The sequence below is a fragment of the Culex pipiens genome, chromosome 3 (genome assembly GCF_016801865.2).
Source record: "Culex pipiens pallens isolate TS chromosome 3, TS_CPP_V2, whole genome shotgun sequence".
Taxonomy (NCBI): domain Eukaryota; kingdom Metazoa; phylum Arthropoda; class Insecta; order Diptera; family Culicidae; genus Culex; species Culex pipiens.
In genome coordinates this window covers 154,405,796-154,428,555 of record NC_068939.1, presented here as the reverse complement: position 1 = coordinate 154,428,555, position 22,760 = coordinate 154,405,796, and the positions used below count along the sequence as shown (strand labels likewise).

At 37.4% G+C, this 22,760-nt stretch overlaps 1 protein-coding gene across 1 annotated transcript in view; it reads right to left on the bottom strand.

The window, feature by feature from the left end:
* Positions 1–22,760, bottom strand: part of LOC120416955 (neuropeptide SIFamide receptor-like) — a 46,630-nt gene that overhangs the window by 6,141 nt on the left and 17,729 nt on the right. Inside the window, exons 3-4 of the mRNA XM_039578859.2 lie at positions 7,013–7,438; positions 4,234–4,415 (exon numbers count right to left, since the gene is read on the bottom strand). Of these exons, the coding sequence (XP_039434793.1) occupies positions 4,234–4,415; positions 7,013–7,275 (445 nt within the window). The 5' untranslated portion in view covers positions 7,276–7,438. The remainder of the gene's footprint in view (positions 1–4,233; positions 4,416–7,012; positions 7,439–22,760) is intronic.

The window sequence follows — 22,760 nt, the reverse complement described above, 5'->3', positions numbered from 1 at the left end:
CACATTTTGTGGATGGGCAATGTGTGTAAACAAAGTGAAAAAAATAATTTTAAGTGGTGCTGATAAGGGAATTCATAAAAAATCATCAGCAGATTGATATTCTGAGAAAAATTCGGGAGCGATTTTCTTTTGCGTTATTTGCCTCCTCTCTCTTTCGCGAGTGAAAAAAGTTCGCAAGCGAAATTGATTGTTTTGTGCGATTATTTCATCCCTGTTTGCAAATCAAGTCTTAGTAACAAAAAGTAAAAAAAAATCACCAAACATTTTTTTACCTTGTATAATTTTTTTTCAGTGTTGTCCATATCCATACCTACAACTTTGCCGAAGTCACCAATTCGACCAAAAAAATCCTTCAAAAGATACAGATTTTTGAATTTTCATACATCATTTTTGTATGGCCAGCTGTCAAATTTGTATGGAAAATTGTATGAACGAACTAATGATGCAAAATGGCTTCTTTGGGCATACCGAAGGCACCAAAAAAGTTTCAGTCGGATTAAAAACTACAAAAAAAAACGAATGACCGAAATCTGAGAGAACTGCTTAGCAGTTTTCCCTTCTTTAAAGAAGGGACAATTCTACTTTGAAGGGAAAATTCAACTTTTGTCAGTACCTCGAGAGGGTTAAATTCAACTTCAATGGGAAAATTCAACTTTTAATAACAGTAATCAAAAGTTAAGAGAGTTATCCTTTCTTAAAGAAGAAAAAAAAAACTACTTTTGTCAACAACCATCACAAAAAAGACTAAATCTTCATACTTTACAAATTAAAACTGATTACTTTTTGAGATACAGTCGACTCCTTGAAAAAATAATTATTTAATCTTGAATAAAACAGGATCAATTGTTGTAATTTGTTTTGGAATTCAAAATACAATCTTTGTTATTGCAGGGCATGGAAATAAAATAAAATTTAGTAAGTTTGAAGAAAACTTACTTAAATTGCTAACTTACTTAAAATGCTAACGATGCTTCAAATTTCTCATTGATTTCTCATTGTTTTCAATCTCTTCTTACAGCTTACTTCATACTTTTGATTTTATACCCTTCTGGATTTCCTGTTCCTGACAATACAATACCGTCAACTGAGGTGAATCTGGACTACAGTCAGAAAAGGGACTGTTGTATTATGTCTGTTGAATTTTGAATTTTGGAAAGTTGAAAATTTTGTTGGTTAAATATTACCTCATTTTTGTTTAATTTTACCTGTAAAAATGTGAACATTACCATATTTTTTTCTGTGTACAAAACTAGTCAAAAATATCCAAATATATTGCAGTAACAAGGCTAAAAAAGCTGTTCCAAAACTTTAAAAGAAATCATTTTGACAGTGGAAAAATTATTGAAACCAGCACACCACCCAACTCAACCACCAAGACCAGCGCCAACGGAAGTTTCCCCGCCGCTCACGTGATGTTCCTAAATTTGATTATTTTCCATAATGGGCAGACATGGTTCGGGGGGTGAACGTCGGTCTCGGTTGCGCTGTGCCGCTATCGCGATTTTTATTTCAAGGGTTCTTTGAGCCTTTTGAAGTTTGGCTGGTGAAACTCCAGAATGGTGGAGAACGCAAAAAGTCCGCGCAGTTGATGAAGATTTAAACATTCGATAAGTAATGTTCATAAATCACATTTTACTTTTAGGACTTTTCGTTCAGGTTGCACAGTTTGACTGAATCGATTTTGACAGGATGGTGCCAGGTAGATATATCTAAAACAAATGATAAATGGAGTTGTTTTGTTGAGGCCATAAAAAAACGCAATTTATTGCGTCATAACATTTAAACCCCTTTTTGGGAACAATATTTTTTAAATAAATTCAAAAATATGGTTTCTAGATTGATTGAAATTGTTTTTTAAGTGATATACATATTCAGCAATTCCCCACGAAAACAGCATGGAAAAAAACAAAAGTGCTCGGATCGGGCTCAAAATTTTTCTGGGGGTTCCCTGGCCGAAATAATTAGACCCGTATTTTTTTGTTTGGCCATTAGGGTGACCTACGCCGTCTTAGGGTGGTCTGAAAAATAGCCATTTTCATCGATTTTCGCAAAAACCACTTTTTTCAAAAAATCCATTTCAACCGATTTCAATTGTCTTATACGCAAATGAAAGGTGATAAGTTGGCCTATCAAAGAAAAATAATAAAAAGTTTCAAAAATCTAGCCTAACATATGAAAAGGTCGAATGAAACTTTAAAATGCCGTTTTAACGGTGTCTGGACCAAAGAGCCCATGTCTGGAAATATTTTTATCGGATTCCCCGGACATTTTTACATAACATACTAAAAAATGGGAGAAGTTCATTAACAGGATTCTGAGATATGATTTTTTGAAAATAAAATCCGTGTTTTTCGACGCGCCGCGCGCAAAAACACGAAAATGACAAAATCGGCAAAAAATTAACTTTTTCCACTAAAACTGCGATAACTTAAAAATTTCAGCGATGACCTATACATGTCTGGGTACCACAATTTTTGTAATTGAAAGACGCAACTTTTGGTACGTCATCACTGAAATTTTTAAGTTATCGCAGTTTTAGTGAAAAAAGTTGATTTTTTGCCGATTTTGTCATTTTCGTGTTTTTGCGCGCGGCGCGTCGAAAAACGCGGATTTTATTTTCAAAAAATCATATCTCGGAATCCTGTTAATGAACTCCTCCCATTTTTAGTATGTTATGTAAAAATGTTCGGGGATTCCGATAAAAATATTTCCAGACATAGGCTCTTTGGTCCAGACACCGTCAAAACGGCATTTTAAAGTTTCATTCGACCTTTTCATATGTTAGGCTAGATTTTTGAAACTTTTTATTATTTTTCTTTGATAGGTCAACTTATCACCTTTCATTTGCGTATAAGACAATTGAAATCGGTTGAAATGGATTTTTTGAAAAAAGTGGTTTTTGCGAAAATCGATGAAAATGGCTATTTTTCAGACCACCCTAAGACGGCGTAGGTCACCCTAATGGCCAAACAAAAAAAATACGGGTCTAATTATTTCGGCCAGGAAACCCTTAGAAAAATTTTGAGCCCGTTCCGAGCACTTTTGTTTTTTTTTCCATGCTGTTTTCGTGGGGAATTGCTGTATATCTAAAACAAATTATAAATGGAGTTGTTTTGTTGAGGCCATAAACAACGCAATTTATTGCGTCTTAACATTTTAACCTTCTTAAATGCTCGGTGTATAAAAAAGTCCCCTTTTGGGAACAATATTTTTAAAATAGATTCAAAAATATGGTTTCTAGATTGATTGAAATTGTTTTTTAGGTGATATACATGTTATCAAAAAAAGATAGTACACAAAAAATACTTTCTAATTGGCAAAACAAATGTTTTTTATTAGATTTCTTTAAACGGGAAAAAAAGGAACATGTGTTATCCTTATGAGGGTGATCAAATTTTCTACAACCTTTGGGTTGTGAGGAGCATCTGTCAATGTACACTTGTACAGCCTTATTTCGATTTAATTTAATTTTGAAGAACTCTCCAAACCAAGGATGCTTCCGGCCTTAGAGTTCAGCTAAGGAATTTTCGTTATGCCAACTTGTTGACTTCGACAGTGTTATCATAAGCAGCTTTAAGTTTCGTTTAGCCAAATTTTTAAATTTAGCCGAGCTTCCGTGGCCGTGAGGTTACGGGTTTCGCCCTGTAAGCGGAAGGTGGTGGGTTCGATTCCTGTCTGGCTCGGCAAAGTCAGATCCCTTCAATGACCAAATCTGCTCACTGGGAACACTGACCGGTAGGGGATGAGTTTCGACTAACGGCGTGCTGGGTTTCCAATCCAGAGGTCGTGAGTTCGATTCTCGTACCGGGATGATGAAGTTTAATTTAACTGAAAATTTAAAGATTTCTCATATTTTTTCTAGTCAAATTTCACATCCGAAAAACTCTGTTTATCATAATTTTTTTTAGTAAATTCCTTTTCGCTGCTAGGACCTGGTTAGGACTGAGTCGATTCGACAAACATTATTGAATACACTTTGAAGTTATTTGCAGTAGTTCAAGCTTCTTAACCTATTCCCAGAATAGTAATTTCGTATCGAACATTCAATTTGGCGATGATTGCTCTTTTTGTTATGTTTGACCTTTTCATCCCGAACTAACCCAAAGTCCTAAGCAAACATTATCGAAATTCCCTAGTAAAATCGACACCCTACGGTGTCGTCATCGGAAGAAACTAACCCCCCGGTATCCCCTGGAGAAATTTAAACAAAATCAAACCAGAACCAGAACTTACCCGGGTAGAGATTGCCAATCAGCGTGAACGGCAGGCAGAGAAAATTAACCAATAAATCAGCGTACGCCAGATTCACGATGAAGCGGTTCGTCGGGGACCGCATCATGGTGCTTTTCTTGACCACGATGACCACGGCAAAGTTCCCGAGCAGGCCCACGATGAACACGAGCGTGTAGGCAACGCTGGAAAGAAAATGGACCAAGGGGGGTTTTTCGAAATTGAAATTTTACAACTTTTCTAGGTTGACGCGATGGGGCGTTGATTGATAGATGGATGGGTTGGTCTTTTTATGGGTATCATCTTAAACTGGGTAACTTATATTGAGAACTTGGTCAAGATAGCTTTCAGCGGATTGATTTAGTTGCTCTGGGAGTTCCTGGGGTTCATGTGATGTTATAAATAGAAGCTATTCATTAGAGTTATGGCACGATAACTTGACAATAGCCTGTCCCATTTTGAGGTCATGTCGAGGAATTTCAGGTGCTCACTTCTTAAATGATAGATTATGATGTTAGGAACAATGTTTTCTTGGACAAGAAAAAATAATAAAATACTTTCTCGCACCCCCTAGTCGATTTACTGAAAAAAGTCACTTTTTTGAACAAATTTTCTAAAATCGCTTGGAATCAATACAAAAACTGTTTCGATCAGGTGTGTATTATCTTCAAACGATAGGTTTTTGTCCATAGATTAAGATGCACTATCAATATTGGACGAAAATTTAAGGTTTTGGACTCTTCCAGGCGGATTTGTGTCGAAAAAATCGCATTTTTTCGAAACTTTTTTCAGAAATGTTCATTTAATTTAGGGTAGCCTATTTTTCCCAGTGAAACCAATACATGCAGCTTGTAGGAAATTTCATGGCGAACATTTTTCCCTCTGAGAAAATGCAATTTCGACACTACAGAGCCGAGATATTTGAGTTTTAGTGAGGAAAAAAGTGCCAATTTTCAAAATTTCTCAGAATTCAGAAGCAAGGCCTACTAATTACACGATGTAGCAAGCATGTGTCTCAAAGGTCAGGGTATGCTTTTTATGGTAATTTTAGCCGCTGAATCCGAATCTGAAATCAAATTTCGTACAAACAGTGATGTTTTGGAGCTACACCCTTTTGGAATGTTATTTGCGTGTTTAAGAGGCAGTTTTTGTAAATATTGCTCGGTTTGTTCAAGAGGTCGTATCGAGGTGCTCCGATTTGGATGAAACTTTCAGCGTTTGTTTGTCTATACATGAGATGAACTCATGCCAAATTAGGTTTTACACCGTGACGTCATTTGACAGCTCGTGTGCACTGTTTACATGGTCTTCGTCGATTGTCGACGAATTTCCCCGAACAAAATCGACGACCGCATCGAACTGTGCAAAGTCCATGTAAACAGTGCACTCCTTTCTAACCTCCAAATCGAGTCGGCGTAAAACCTAATATGAGCCCTCTAAGACAAAGGGAAGTGGGGTAAAACGGGCATTGAAGATTGAGGTCCAAAAAACATAAAAAAAAATAAAATTGCTCGCATTTAAGTAAAACTTCATCAATTCCAACTATCTTAGATACATTTGAATAGTCTTTTGAAGCACTTCAAAATGAGCCATAGACATCCAAGATTGGTTTAACTTTTTCTCATAGCTTTTGCAAATTACTGTTAAAAATTGTTTTTTTTTTAAACCTCAATATATTTTTGCAACAGCCTCCAACACCCATACTCTTTTAGTTCAAGTTAGGGAATTTCATGGACTATAAGCCTACGGTAATAACTTTTTTGGCCAATCGCAGTTTTTCTCATAGTTTTTCGAGATTTCTATAACAAACATTTTACAACGTTAGTTATTGTCCTGTAGGCATCCATAGCGGCACTTTTTAGTCTCACTTTTGTCATATTCGAAATCCTCGGAAAATTCAAACTTCAATGCCCGTTTTACCCCACTTTTGTCTTAGAGGGCTCATATTTGGCATGAGTTCATCTCATGTATAGACAAACAAACGCTGAAAGTTTCATCCAAATCGGAGCACCTCGATACGACCTCTTGAACAAACCGAGCAATATTTACAAAAACTGCCTCTTAAACACGCAAATAACATTCCAAAAGGGTGTAGCTCCAAAACATCACTGTTTGTACGAAATTTGATTTCAGATTCGGATTCAGCGGATAAAATTACTATAAAAAACATACCCTGACCTTTGAGACATATGCTTGCTACATCGTGTAATTAGTAGGCCTTGCTTCTGAATTCTGAGAAATTTTGAAAATTGGCACTTTTTTCCTCACTAAAACTCAAATATCTCGGCTCTGGAGTGTCGAAATTGCATTTTCTCAGAGGGAAAAATGTTCGCCATGAAATTTCCTACAAGCTGCATGTATTGGTTTTACTGGGAAAAATAGGCTACCCTAAATTAAATGAACATTTCTGAAAAAAGTTTCGAAAAAATGTGATTTTTTCGACACAAATCCGCCTGGGAGAGTCCAAAAACTTAAATTTTCGTCCAATATTGATAATGCATCTTAATCTATGGACAAAAACCTATCGTTTGAAGATAATACACACCTGATCGAAACAGTTTTTGTATTGATTCCAAGCGATTTTAGAAAATTTGTTCAAAAAAGTGACTTTTTTCAGTAAATCGACTAGGGGGTGCGATAAAGTATTTTATTATTTTTTCTTGTCCAAGAAAACATTGTTCCTAACATCATAATCTATCATTTAAGAAGTGAGCACCTGAAATTCCTCGACATGACCTCAAAATGGGACAGGCTACTTGACAAGCCTTGCTTCAGTACCAACCTCAACAAAACCGTCCCAACCAGTCCGTACCGGAGCTGGTAGGCCGGATCCAGGCCCACCGTCCGAGTGCCGTCGTACCCGTCCACAGCGGTATCAAAGTCATCGAACTTGGCCCGGCTAAGATTGGCCAAGATGGCCAGGGCGGTCGCGTTGGTGGATGACGGCGCTGTCGGAGTCGCGTCCGTCTCATAGTGGACGATGAAGCAGGTCCAGTTGTGGCTCGACCCGATGTTCGACGTGCAGTTGAGAGAGTCGGAGTCCATCCGCCGCGCAAGGATGGACCGGGAAGGCAGCTGGGCAACCGGGTGAACTCGACAAGATTACGAGGAATTAATTTGAGCGCGTTTTCCGCTCCATTGTGCTTTGATCGTTATTATGGGCCGGAATTGATTCAATTACTGTCGGGTTGTCCGGGCTGACAGCTGTCTGGAATTGCGGAGAAAAGCAAAAAAGGGAAATCGTTAGCGTGTCGAAATGAAAAGATTTGGGCTTTATCATCTTTTTCTGAGGAAAGAAAAACTCTGTTGATAGAGAAAGAATCCATTGGACAGTAAATAGGACGACAAAATTATTGCGAATTTAATTGTACACCGTCAAGTGACATTTAATCCGGTATTCAAACTTAATTCCTCCTCATTCCATGCAAAGAATTTCAAAACGAGTATTTACAGTAAAAACTTCAATGAACATTTATTAAAAGCTAGTTTTCCCCATTTTAGAAAAATCATCATTTTTGTATGTTACGAAAAAAGAAACGAATTTTAGATTTTGTTCAATACAGTCATCCCACATATTTGTAACAGTTTACAGATCGCTCAACGTTCAACAAATCATAGAAAATCGATTATTGAACATAATGATTTGCTTTTACCTTTATGTGAAAGCTTTCCTTGCGATCTTTCGATTAATGTATAGACCGGCTGTACATTTTTACATTTTATATCAAGTTTTCAAAGAAAAACATTGACCCTTGAAATCCAAAAATTCGGAACACATTTTTCTTACGATGTAAACAAACTTTTATTTCTCTCCAGGAGTACATATTTTTTACAAAATAATGACTTCACACTCTGAAACCAATAAAACTCATGCTTAGTAATGTTGTATGAATGGTCTGATATTTTTCTTGTGAAAATATCAGTTAAATTCAGCTGTTCCACAATTGTGGGAGTTACAATAACATCCCACAATCATGGAACAGGCAATTCGGAGTCAATGTTTTGCGGCTCTGGATAAAATAGTCTTGAAATGCAGTTTTTGTTTTAAAAGTACTACTTTTACTAGTAAAATAGCAAGAGAATGTCCAAAGAAAAGTCCTAAAAATAGTAGGGTCGATAGAAAAGATGCACTTGGAATGCTATTGACAAATTATCACAAAAGTGTTCCGAATTTGTGGGTGTTCCGAATATGTGGGATGACTGTATTTTTACATTGAGCTTTGTCAAATTAAATTATGACACTATCTATATTGTGACATTTTTCGATTATGAGCAGTTCTCTCAGATTTCGGTCATTCGTTTTTTTTGTATTTTTTAATCCGGCTGAAACTTTTTTGGTGCCTTCGGTATGCCCAAAGAAGCCATTTTGCATCATTAGTTCGTTCATACAATTTTCCATACAAATTTGGCAGCTGTGAATACAAAAATGATATGTGAAAATTCAAATATCTGTATCTTTTTAAGGAATTTTTTTATCGATTGGGTGTCTTCGGCAAAGTTGTAGGCATGGATATGGACTACACTGAAAAAAAATGATACACGGTAAATTTTTTTGGCGATTTTTTATTTAACTTTTTGTCACTAAAACTTGATTTGCAAAAAACATAATTTTTATTTTTTTTTTCATTTTTTGATATGTTTTAGAGGACATCAAATGCCAACTTTTCAGAAATTTCCAGGTTGTGCAAAAAATCTTTGACCGAGTTATGATTTTTTGAATCAATACTGATTTTTTCAAAAAATCGAAAAATTGGTCGAAAAAAATTTTTAACTTCATTTTTCGATGCAAAATCAAATTTGCAATCAAAAATTACTTTAGTGAAATTTTAATAAAGTGCACCATTTTCAAGTTATAGCCATTTTTAGGTAACTTTTTTGGAAATAGTCGCAGTTTTTAATTGTTTTTAAATTAGTGCACATGTTTGCCCACAGCCGGATTAAAAAATACAAAAATTAAAATTCTATGTATTCTAAATTTTATGTGACTTTGTCAATGTTTTTAAAAATGTAATTTTTTTAGGGGTCAACTTTGGCTGTGTTTTTTACTAATATTTCCTATATTTTAAGTAAAAAGAAGTATGCATTAATTTTTCTAGTGCTCCAGACTATGCCTCTACGCATTTATTTACAATTTAAATAATAATGGTTCCATTTTATAGCAGAAAATGTGAAAAACATGCAAAAAATTGAGAAAGTTACTGTAAAAACATGAAAAAATTAGATAGGCAAATGTAATGATAGGAGGTGGTAGAGTAGACCAAATACTACCAATAACAAACATAAACTAAACAAGATAAATGCAAATTAAAATACTAAAAATGAAACAAGAAAAATATAAAACAAGAGAAGTGAAGTTTTTCGTAGAACAAAAGTTGCTCAAAATGACCTCCTGAACAAGGGAAAAATAAAAATTTTCGAAAAAAAAATTTGGGCAGTAGAGGGTTAAGTTTGATACATTTGTATCTATGACTTACTTAAGTAGAAAAATTTTACATCGATAAGAAAATTAAAAACATGCTGATTGAAATAGTGTAGAAAAACTTGACATAGGCAAATTTAGAATACATAATGTATTGTTTTCAATTTAATCTTTACATTTTCTAGCCTTGCCTATGCCATACTGGTGTAGGCGTTATAGTAAACTTCTTACTAATTCAGCCAACCTCTTCAACTTTAAGTGTAGCAATCATTTGAAAACGAACCGCTGGGAACCGGTGCCTGATGTCAAAAGATCAACAAGGTAATGAATTCCCCCACAAGTAAACCCACAAGCCTGTGTGCTGTATCATCAGACCAATGTGTTCTGAGAGTGATATTCTACCCACAGCATCAACGTGGAACAGTTTGTTTAAATAGCAATCATTTCTAGGCATGTTTGGTTGACATTGACGTGACTTATAGTTAAAGTCCAGAGTCAACAATCTTTTTTTTTTGTTTTTGCATAAACTTAAAAATGTTATCTTAATTAAACTAATTGCTATTCTTTAAACTTAGCCAAACTTAATTAAGTCTACTTTTGTCTTACTTATTAAGACAAATATTTTTTAAATCATGGCAAATAGTAATCTTGCATGAATTAAGTAAATTCCCAGCTTTTAAATGATCAATGTGAAAAACTATCCAACTAAATTATATCATTGTATCATATATTTAGGATTATGGTAATCGGTCAGTACACTAAACTTTTTCGTTTGACACTTTTTTAGTTTGTACCCCGTTGGTTGGTCAAAGTCAAACTAAAAAGTGACGAACTGTCACTTTTTACACGGCTCTCACGCACACTATCAAAGCAAACTTTTGGTAGTAGGTATGAACTCCGTGTAAAAGGGTTGGTTGTCAAACCAACGGGGTTTGAGTGTACTGATCTTAAAGTTTCGCTTCCTTATAACTATTTTATACATAAATTTGAACAAAGCTCTAATTTTGCTGAAGAGATTTATAGCAGAATTTAAAGCAAACTGTTGCAAAATATAGCTGATAGCTGATATGTTAACATTGATTAACATTTAAAAAAAACTCCAGACAGGTCTTTAAATCAAAGCCTCCATTTGCCCAGCATGCTATCCCGTCTGATCATCACCAAAGACAAACAGCACAGCAGAGAAAAGCTCAATTGGATTAACTTTATCTGTGCACCATTCGCATATGTTTGGCTGAAGTGTGCGTGTAAAGTAAATGGAAAGCTTTTAAGGTAATTCACCATTCGAATACGAAACGAGTGTGTGTGTGTGTGTGTGTGTGTGTGTGTGTGTGTGTGTGTGTGTGTGTGTGTGACTGTTCCAGTGTTCTAGTGCAGACCGGATTCGATGTTTTTTTTTCTTGCAGCTAGAAACACGAAATATCGCTTGAAAATGTTTTCCTAGCGAAAAATTCTGGATAGGATTAGCAACAGATTGTCGAAGATTTGTTCGAAGAATTCGTGTCAAATATTTTGGAAAGTGCTTTAAATGGAGATATAACGTTGGAAACCAGAATTTTGTATGATTAACGTTACTCGAAATTGCTAGGAAAATAAAATCGAATATACATAGAATGGAATTACTAAATAAAAAGAGATGGAACTTTTAATATCCGGATTGCCTAAAATATCTGTCATTTGAATTTGAATAAGAACTTTTAAAACAGAAATCTAAAATCGGTGAATTAACAATAAATTTGAAATAACTGATATTGACTAAGGTATTTTCAATTGAACAGTGCCATTTCAACGTAATTGTTCTATTTTGACACACGTGCATTTTAAAGTAAATTGAATTCAGGACACCATTTTGATCAGCTTTCACTGATCACCAAAACAATCCTGCACGTCGATTTACAATCATTCGGTGTACAATCGTTTATAGTTAAGTAATTCTTTTTTTTTTAATAATTAGGCCGTTGGAAATATTTTTGAAGTTTATGTCCCTCGACTTTGATCAAAGTCGAGGGGGGGGGGGGGGGGGGGAAAAAAAAAATCTAAAATTAAAATTACAATCCACGGTGTCAACATTTGAATGAAAAAAAGTGTTTTAAAATGCATCATACACCTGCCCAGTTGTTTTGCAATCATTGATTTCCACAATTTCTAAATACTGACGAAAATTTTATTTTGCGAGAAAAAAAGTTTTTACGGTGCTGTACATTGAAATTTCATAAAAGTTTAAAATATATTAAAACAAGTCGAAACATGATAAATATGATTAAAAATGCAGAAAAAGGCACTTAAAATTGTTCTCAGTTGATAAGACTTCAATTTCCATTGAAATTTTGATATTTTTTTGAAAAAATATTTTTTTGGCCCTTAATTTTTCGGACCAACTGAAGGAAGGGGGGGGCGACATAAACTTTGAAAAATATTTGCAACGGCCTTATTATACAAATCAATACATTTTAAAGCAAAGCTTCACCTTGTTTGCTGATTTCTAGATCTCGGGGCCATAGAGCCCATAACCAAAAAATGGTAATTATATCCAATGACAAGATTCTGAGATATGATTGCTTGAACAAAACATTGGATTTTGGAATGTCAATCGAACTAAAAATACCGTAAACTGGGGTCAATCGGGACACATGGGGCGAATTGGGACAGCAGTTTTAACCATGTTGGAGCACAATATTTTGATTTTTCTGATTGGTTTCGGTTAGAACAGACTCAGATCAACAAAATGTGTATATCCATTTCCAAATTTAAAAGCTTTAAGTGCTCTAAAAACTGCTGTCCCTATTCAGACTGTAGTCCCGATTCGCCCCAGATTACGGTACCATGCTTTTCCATCGAAATGAGTATCAAGCACATTTTGCTAGAGAAGCATGATACTTTTAGCACGGACGAACGGACATGACACGGGGTTTCAAAAAGTGAAGCAGGTTTTCTTTCACTTCTTCTTGGCGAAAACCTGCGCAAGCGAGATCGCTTATGTCAAAATCTTCGCGCCGCGTGGTCCTAAATGTAAACAAAGCCAGCTGATGGTGCAAACTCATGGGCATTTTTTGAAATGGTTGTATGAATTTATATTAAAAATACCATTTCTTTCAATTTTGCGGCAATTTTAGTATCCATGATAAATTACATAATATCATAAAGACAAACTTAATGCCAAAATAAAACTGTTTCTATGGCACAATACTAATGCTAATTTTTTTAATTATTTATTGCATAAGACATTTTGAGAAATCACGCGTAATAGCGCGCTTCTACTTCGACAACTTGGATGTAGATGGCGCAAGTGATAGTTTGCTTCAGAAATTTGAAGAAAATTGGTTCCTGGTGTCATGTCCGTTCGTCCGTGCTTTTAGTTCGATTGATATTCTCATTTTTGATAAACATGTATGTATTGTAGAGAGCCTATATGGAGAGGCGAAATGTCACTCTCAGGGTTCCAATCGAACTGTCAAATTGGGGTTCCAATCGAGCAACAAGATCATGCAAGAACAAGGTTGGAATCAATTTAAAATAGTTTTGGCAAAAAAACGAGATTTATAACAATTACAAGTATTGTAAGCAGGGTTGTTAAAATATCAAAATATCAGCTCTCAGCAACTACAATTATCCCGCCTGAATATTCATGCCTCAAATACAACTGCTCTTCTCTCTTCATTGAAATTCTCAGCGCCGAACATAGCCGAACACGTTTTCGTGCTTGCCCACTCGCGATTGACATTTTCCTTTTCTCTCTCATTCCCGCTTCCACGATCATGCTACCGCAACAGCGTTTAACCACAAAAGCCGCCACAAAACCAATTTCGCAAACGCAGTTTGACGGGACGTCATGCGTGGTCGGATCCTAATCGCCATCTCGCGTTCTCTCATTGCAGTTTTTGGAGAGATTGAGAGACTCAGCGGTGAGAGCGCATAGTCGGGGTAAAGGGGAAGAGTGATAGAGAGAGAATGACATCGCTGGGAATCACGAGACACAAGAAGAGATCTCACAAGCTATAGTGACGGCCACTATACTCTCGGATATTTTTGGTGCAGAGATAATCTATTGATAGCTTTTTTATCACTCATTTGCAACACTGATTGTAAGACTGTTGTTGATAATAATCTGGTAGTTTTTGTTATGTTTTGTGCTTGTTCGGTATAAGAAAAGTTCCAGCTCGAAAGAAAAACTACAAATTTTTCAACCTTAAATTTGAATGACTTTGGGTGTTTGAAATTTCTCCCAGAACATTTCATTTCCCTATGTAGGTCCCTAATGTATTGCGTTAAACATCCTTAAACGTCTTTGAAAATAGTGTCCAGCTTTGATCTGTTTGGTACCAAGATATTCAAAACAGCATGTAAAGTTTTCAAATGTCAGGCTAGACTTTAGAAATTTAAAATTATTTTTCCTTAAGCGCTTATCTAATCATCTTTCATGTGCGTCTAAAAGAGCAAAAATCGGTTGAAATGGTGCGTAGTTTATTATATTTTTGCAAAAAACGACGAAAATTACAATTTTTTGACCATTCTAATAGCCAAACAAAAAAAAATCGGGTCTAATCATTCCGGCCTACTGATATCATAACTTAATTCATATTAAGGTGTAACGGGACGCCAGTCTTTGGACAACTTCTTTACAACTTAAATCAATTTCTGAACCTATTTAGTTTCTGCAAGAAAGAAAAAAAATGAACTCAGTAAGTAACGGCATTTTCCTTAAAGGTGCTTGCAAAAACTCGAGTCGTGGTACCAATATAGCGCTGCCTTCCCGTTTCACCTTAAGCTCAAAATAGTTAGAAAATCTCACTGTATTTATTTCAATCGGGTTTCTATATCAACTTATCATTTCTCTTACAAACCCCTCAAACGGGTTCATTTGGCTGTCTGGATTTCAGAAAAGCTCAACAAAAGTCGAACCGAAGTTCAGATTGTATTCCGTTCCCTCATTTGCGTGGCGTGTAAACGATCGAAACTGATTGGAAATCCAACAACCAACAAGTCGTTATCTGGGATTATTCCTTCGAAACGCATTTGCTTTGATCCTTTGAAACACAACGCTTTTTCGAAAAGGGATGCTAACAAAAAATAATGCTGCTGGAAAAAATAAAATAAAAAATAACAAATTTTAGTTTTTTTTATTAGAAAATTAGAAAAGAAATCAAAACTTTATAAATACGTCACATTTTACGTTACAACTCTTTGTCCTTCTGAGAAAAACAGTGTTGACAATCAACCCATTTTTGAAGCGGAACGCCCCCCCCCATTATTGAGCATAAAAATCACGCACGTGGGTGAAATGTTAGATCTGCTTCCCACGTCACCATCGAGAACCGTCCTGGGCCAGATTTTTCCCTTCGATTTCGTCGAATATTTGAACGCAGCAAACTGCCTGGAAGGAGCTGTAAGTGAAGTGATAAAATTTCAGGATTGGGGAAAAAAAGTGGGAGGAGGCATCTTTTACTGTGTGTGTGTGTGTGTGTGTGTGTGTGTGTGTGTGTGTGTGTCAACCCTTATTCTGCCCAGCTTCCACGAAGGATGTTCTGTGCGGGGGAAAAAGTGATGTTCAGTTGGGCGTACGTTTGCCACCGGGAATAATTGAGTGTTACGAAATATGGAACGGTAGCAGCAGCCGTGGGTATCGAAACCGAAATCTTATCAGCACTACTTTTTTTTTCTTCTGTTTATGAAGCATGGAGCAAGTTGCGTTGGACACTTTCTTACTAAGGAAGAGGATTGTGGGTGGCACAGAGAAAAGACATTTTATTGAAATTGTTTTGGGATGGAGGACAAAAAAAGCAGATATGACAGACATATGTTATTTATTTCATGTTATATGAAATGGAAAATATGTATAATGAAAAATAATGTTACTAATACCATTAACTAACATTAGCGCATTGTACATTGGAACATTTTTGAATAAAACCATCACTAAGTCAAAACAGAATTTCAGCAGGATCCAGTGGCCCACGTCCATAGAAGAAAAGATTCAATGTAATTGGACTTTCAACCATTTTTTTTATGTTTGGGTTCGAAATACCCTTCTGCAGAACCAAAAAGGTTTAAGGTTTCTGTGATTATCTCAAATAAAAGATTCGACATTGAAAAAAAAGGATGGCGTAAAAGAGTGAAAAATTGTGTCCTTTATTGATGGATGGAACGGGTTGAACCAGTCCTGAATTTATAATGTATGTTGACTATTGATCTTTAAGCTATGGAACTGATTTTTATGTATTTCTGTTTCGAGTAAAATAACTTTAAAATAAAATTTGTATTAAAGTTGATTTCTTTTATAAATTAGCTGTCCATGATTCCGAACGCAGGTGCCTCTTACCAGTATTATTTAGTTGATGTATGGTTTGGTTTACCGCGACGCGAGGTTCTAGTAACGAAAATTGGTCCTGATCTATGCCACGTGCACACAGGTGCTTTTGCGCGCCGTGTCAACCACTTAAGATAACCACCAGACGAAAATTAGGTTTAGTTGCAAAGAGGTACGGTGAACCACGATGTTATGAAATTAGTTAATTTTCCATATCATAAGATGGTGTTGATTGGGTAGAAATGAAAGAGTGCTTAAGGGGAAATACCACAACGGAAGTGATTTCAAGCCTAATTGAATCTCTAAATTCAATTTAATTTTCCAAGCCGCTACTTCCTGTGAGCTTGGATAGGTCTGTGGTTTATGCTGCCGGCAAGTAGACCGTTAATAGCAATAATGTCAACTTTATTACCATGTCTTACGAATTAAAAAAATATTTATTGTCTACATTCCGGGAACGCCAAATAAACGGCACAAAATACGTGGAAACTGCCCTCAAGCGATTGAGCACTGAGTTTGGCATTCCTCCGTTTTTTTTTTCGTGAAAACCTTCAGAGCACGTTACAAGCAAAAAGTGTAGCTTTTTCGGAAGCCTTCGTGGTAATTTGCCTCTAATCTTTGTCAGCTACTAGGGTAGCCTATGGAAATACATTGTTTTTTTATTACCAAGAAAGTATCCTTATTCTGCTAGATTTTTTTTTATTGGGCAAGTACACATTTGTTTAGAGTTTTTATCCCTCAGCTAAATTAAATTAATTTTGCAAATTTCATATTTTCAGAATTTCGAAAACAAAATATCACAAAATGCCACATTATTGTAGCTGTGCTAATCACAAAAAAATCTAGAGATTTCCGTCTTTTCAATCTGTGACTCCAAAAAACAAAAAGTGTTGAAATATTAACCCTCTAGCGCCCAAATTTTTTTCGACAATTTTTATTTTTCCCGTGTTCAGGAGGTCTTTTTGAGCAACATGTTTTCTACGAAAAACTTCACTTTTTTTGTTTTATTTTTAGTTTTTTTTTAAATTTTAATTTATCTGATTTAGTTTAAGTTTTTTTATGGTGTTTTTCAAATTCAAATTCAAATTCGGTTTTATTGGTGAATAATCAAGATACAATAAGTTCTTTTGAGGTACAAAACAGAGTTTTGGAGTTCCTTTCAGCTGTGTGTTACATCATAATCCATTCTGGAACAGTTATTGTTGTAAATAAAGGTGTTACCAAGAGTAAGAAAAAATTAAAAAAAAACTTACTAAACTTGCTAGGAAAAGGGGATAGAAATAGAGAAAGCTTAAAACTAGATCACAGTTTTTTATCCTTTATAGATGTGCTTAATCATTAATTCCCCGAGGGCTAGAAATTGCTCCGCCTTGTTACGGCAGCTCCGAAACCGCGTCATCATCTCCTCCGCGAGAGCAAAGAACTCCGGCAGGGTAAAGAGATCTTCCCCGGTGACTTCTTGCTGGGCCGCATTGCCGCTACCGGCCGCGACCACGCTGGCAAACGATCGCCCCCGGCCAGGAGGGATCGCTGGGTTGTCCGCTGGAACCGTACGCTGGCCAGCTGCAGGAACGGCTGCACTCGTACTTCGTTGAGGAGGGTGGGACGCTGCTGCTTTCTTCTTCCTCTTTTCCTGCTCCTCGAGGTAGGACTTGCGCGCGACGCATCCGCGGTAATTACCGGTATGGTTACCGCCGCAGTTCGCGCACTTTACGCGCGGCTTGGTTTGTTCTGCGTTTTCCCCCAAGTCCGCCTTTCGTGGCAGTGCGCACACCTCCGAGAGGTGTGACTCACCGCACTTCACGCAGCGGGGCTGGAGGTTGCAGTTCCGCGAGCCGTGGCCGAATTTCTGGCAACGGTGACATTGCGCTGCGTCCGTCGGATTTTTGGAGTAAAACCGCCAGTTTACCCAAAAACCGTCCAACGCCTTAGTCCGCCGCAGGTCTTGAATTTTGACGGTGCCGCGGTCGAAGTACAACAGGTACAGTGTGTGTGTACCTGTGACTGTTGTCTTCCGCGAGAGGACTTTTATGTCTCGCGGCGTTATTCCGGCACCCGAGAGGTGCTCCTTGAGGACGGAGGTCGGGCGGTCTTGGTACCCCTGCAAGACAATCTTTACAGCGGTCTTCTGCGCGGGGTCAAATGTGTAGAATTTGAAGTTTTTACGCTTAAATTTCTCCACAACCAGGTCGAAGTTCTTTTGGTCAAATGTGAACACTTGCACTGACGCTTTACCTATTTTGAGGCAGTACACGAGGCCTTCCAGCTGCTCGTCAACATCGTCCGCCAACGTGTCCAAAACAAAAATTGGTGGTGGTCGTCGTTCCTTTGGAGTAATTACTTTTTTTGGCGTCGGCACTTTTTTCCGTGCACGACCATCGTCGTCGTCGTCGTCGGTAGTGCTACCGTCGGTGTTGTTGTAGCTGCTTTCCTCGTCACTCAGCCTCGCGAACTTGTTACTGGTGGGAATGTTGGCGGATGTTGAAGCGCCATCGGTCGACGGATTGCCGGAAGTAGCTGAACGGAGCCTAATAGGGCTGCGATCCTGGACGCGGTAATTAGCGTGTAGTAACTTGGGGTCGAATCCTTTGGCGCTCACACTCCCCGGCGCGATGGCGGTCGACGCGGCGTTGGTTTGTTTACCTTTTTGCACACGGCCGGTAGACGAACTTCGCGGGTTTTTCGAGGCCGCACTCGAACTGCCACGGCCACGGCCGGTCCTTGGCATGCTGTTGGAGCAAACTCGCGGCTAATCACGGTAAATTACGGCGAAAATTTTCGAAAAAACGATGGAGCACTGAGCACTTGACTGCTGCTTGCACTCGTGCGTACACCGAGGTGTTTATGGTGTTTTTTGGCCTATTCAAACACCTACTAGTATTACATTTTGCCTATCGAATTTTTCATGTTTTTACAAACACTTTTTTCAAATTTTTACTTGTTTTCACATTTTCATAGGCATAGTCTGGGACTCTACAAAAATTACTGCATTACTGCAAAATTCATCTTTTAAAATATTGGCAAAGTCACATAAAAAAAGTCAAACTTCCAACCTTATAATTTTCTAAAATCTCAAGAGTTCTTCTTTCCAATGCTTTTTAAAGAACAAAAATTGGTAAACATTTTTGGCGATTTTCAGATCGAAGCCCGTCTAAAGGCGGGTTTTTTTTAATTATTTGCAAAGGGACTTTTATGTAAAATTGGACGTCCGAGTTGATGGCGTACTCAGAATTTCGAATTTTTCATCTAAAAAAAAACAATAAAAGAGCATTAAAAACTCTGCTATTTTCCGATACTCAACATTAAAATATTTTGGAACATGTCATTATATGGGAAATTTAATATACTTTTCGAATCTACATTAACCCAGAAGGATCATTTTTCATTCAGAGCAAAAATTTTAATTTTCAAATTTCGTGTTTTTTTTTCTAACATTGCAGGGTTTTGTTTAGAGTGTAACAATGTTCTACAAAGTTGTAGAGAAGGCAATTACAAAAAATGATGTATAAACATAAGAGATTTGCGGAATTATCGTGATCGTGAGATCACGAGTTATCTTGATTTTGCACAATACTTTTTTGCCTTCCTCACCTCATTGAGGCAAGGCTATAAAATCACTCAAAAATTGAACTTTTTAAATAAGCCTCCCAGATATACCTTTACGTATACATATCGACTCAGAATCAAATTCTGAGCAAATGTCTGTGCGTGTGGATGGACGTAGAATTTTTTTTCTCACTCACTTTTCTCGGAACTGGCTCGACCGATTTTGTCCGGATCTATGTTTTTGGATTTGCCTTCAGGTTCTTTAAGTCTTTTTTAAATTTCATCCGGCTTGGTGCAGTACTTTAAAAGATATGTTCGAAAAACTGTTTTGGTTGATACTAAAAAGGGTCATTATTTACATAATTTGAAAGCTCCGGCGGATAGCTGTCGGAACTTTACGCTCAGTGCACGCACACAAACACTGCAGTGCTTTCAAATGGTTCATTAAATTTATCATACCTAGATGGCAGCACTCAGATGTATAGTGTCTTTACTAAGTAAGCGTTAGCCAAAGCTTTCGTAGTGTGTGGTTGCAAGGCTTTTAGGAGGAAGGCAGCAACCACCTTCCGGTGGATTAAGTAACGTTTTTTTCATGAAATCGCAATAACTCGTGATGGTTAAAAGCAAATCCCTTATGTTTATAAATCAACATGTTTTTAATTGTCTGCTTTACAACTTTGCAGAACATTATTTCACTGTAAAAAGCCCTACAAAGTTAAAAAAAATACGAAACTTTAAAATCAAAATAATTGTTCTAAATGAAAAAATTACCTTTCAGAATTAATGTAGATTCTGAAAGTACATTAAATTTCCCTTAAAATGACTTGTTCCAATTTTTTTTATCCAAATGAGTTACGGAAAATGGCAGAGTTTTTAAAACTTTTTTGATCGATTTTTTTTTATGAAAAATACGTTTTTTTTTTAATTTGGAGTATGTCATAAAATTGGACGACCAATTTTACATACAAGTTCCTTTGACACCAAATTTCCATATCAACACCATTTTAGGCTGCAAATTATTTAGAAACACCTCTTTTTTCGCATGTTCAAAAATGGAAAGGGTCGTACCGTCCCTCCGTCACGAGAAGTAAAAAACGGTTTTACGCAAATCAAAGAAGGGTCGGGTAACTTTTCCCGATTACGTGTGAGTTGGTAGCAGGGTTGCCACATTTGATTCTGTATTTTTGAGGGTCAAAAATCTGTATATCTGTATCAAGGGGACGAAAATCTATATTTGGAATCTGTATTGACATTTTTAAACAATTTTTCAAAAAACAAAATATTCTTAATTGTTTTTAATGCATAAAAATGCTATACAATCTTAAATTTAATGTTTGGGCAAAGAATATTCTCTCTCAAAGAGTATTTTCCCTTCTCTCTGGTCTGGGCTTATCCAGCAATTGAGAAAAAATATTTAAAGAATTAAAATTATTTAATTTTAATAAAAAATCGGGAAAATCTGTATATCTGTATGTTTTTCTTAAAATCTGTATTTCCTTACATACAGATTCTGTATGACCTCATCACCTCAAAAATCTGTAAAATACAGATAAATCTGTATTTGTGGCAACCCTGGTTGGTAGAGAATTACCCAACTGTAAATCAACAATTGAAAATATGCCGAAATTGAGCCACCCTAACATTCGGTCGATGCTGCCAGCTTCCACCGTTGAAGAGCCCGGCAATATTGAAAATTTTATTACGCTTTCTCGGTGACAAAGCCTCTACCTACCACTAAAGCAAGATTGCCATGTTTTTTGAAACATTCCACTGTTAGTCAACAGATCCTACCCACCTTTCAGAGACGATAAGGGGAGTCTTCAGACGATTACACCGTTTAGTGCAAAAGGGTAAACAAGGTCTTCCTCCGGTAGCAGATTGAAGTTTTTCATGGAGTCAATTTTTCACAGCACAAAAAGTTTAATTGTTTAATTGTTGAAGAAAATGTGAGGTTTAGATTTTCTCTTCGAATATTTATAGAATTGAAATTTAAAGAGAAAACAACAAAGAAACAACAGTGGTTTGTCGTTAGCGTGTACATCAGCCTGTGGCGCAACAGCTTTGATTGGTTGCGCTCGTATTTCGATTTTTGTCTGCTTTCACATACAGTATAATTGCAGTCGTCATTGCTACGGCAGAAGTCTCAGCGGCTAGTCGTGTTTTTTCGCGGTGTGTTTGGCGCGTTTTTCACGGCGAAATCGAGGCGTGTGCGAGCGGACAGGCCCGTTCCGGTGGTCAGAGGAGCCACAATCTGGTCGTCGTGGACACGGCGGCGGTGCAGCAGTGGAAGAGGAACGAGTTCCTGCATCCGAGCAGCAGCAGCAGGAGGAGTCAGCAGCAGCGGCCGCGGAGGCAGCTGAGGCGAGAGACGGTCGTTGGTCGGTGGAATCGGCCCCGGAGAGTCGACTGCGGTCGGCGGACCAGTTTTCGGCCAGGCCAGGTCGGAGACAACCCCCGTTGTTTACGTGGCTGGCAGCAGGCAGCACAACAACAACAACAACAAGCGCGCGAAAACGAGCTTCCCGCGCATCCCGCTGCGGGCGGCAGCCAGTGCGGCCAGTTCGGCGGTGAGTGCAAAAGGCGAGTTTTTTGTTAGCGTTTAGTTTTTTTTTTTTTTTTCTCATAGTTTTTTTTTTCGGCTAGTTTTTTTTTTTTTTTTTTTTTTCTCTCCTTTTTTACTTTTGCGATTAGTTTCATCACTTTTATTTTCGTTTAGTTTATCGCGTTTCTTCGCAAACATGGATCCGACCGAGTCGGACCATGAGGAATGCGACTTCGATTCAACCCTTGAGGGTGACGAGGACGTGGACATGGCGGACTCCGTTTTGGGAGTTCCTTCAAACACCACCAACAGGGACCTCTTCCTGAAGGATAAGGATGCTGGCGGTAAAGGGGGATCCTCGGACGGATCTAAGAGGACGAAGCGAAAGCGTCCTAAATCAGATCCGAATCCGGTTCCCCCTCAACCACCGATTCCTCCCTTGACTCCAGACCCGATTCCTCCCAATCCAGATCCAATTCCTCCCAATCCAGACCCAATTCCTCCTAAAACACCGGAGCCGAATCCGGATCCTAATCCCCCTCCGCCCCTGAATCCTCATTCTCAAAAACCGATTCCACGTCCTCGTCAGTATCAAGAAGGATCGCAAACGGAATGGGTGGTCTTCTTCCGGCCCAAACAGAAGCCGTTAAACTTTGTACAGATTACCAAGGATTTGCAGAAGCACTATCCTGGGGTGGTCGAATGTACCAAGCTGAACA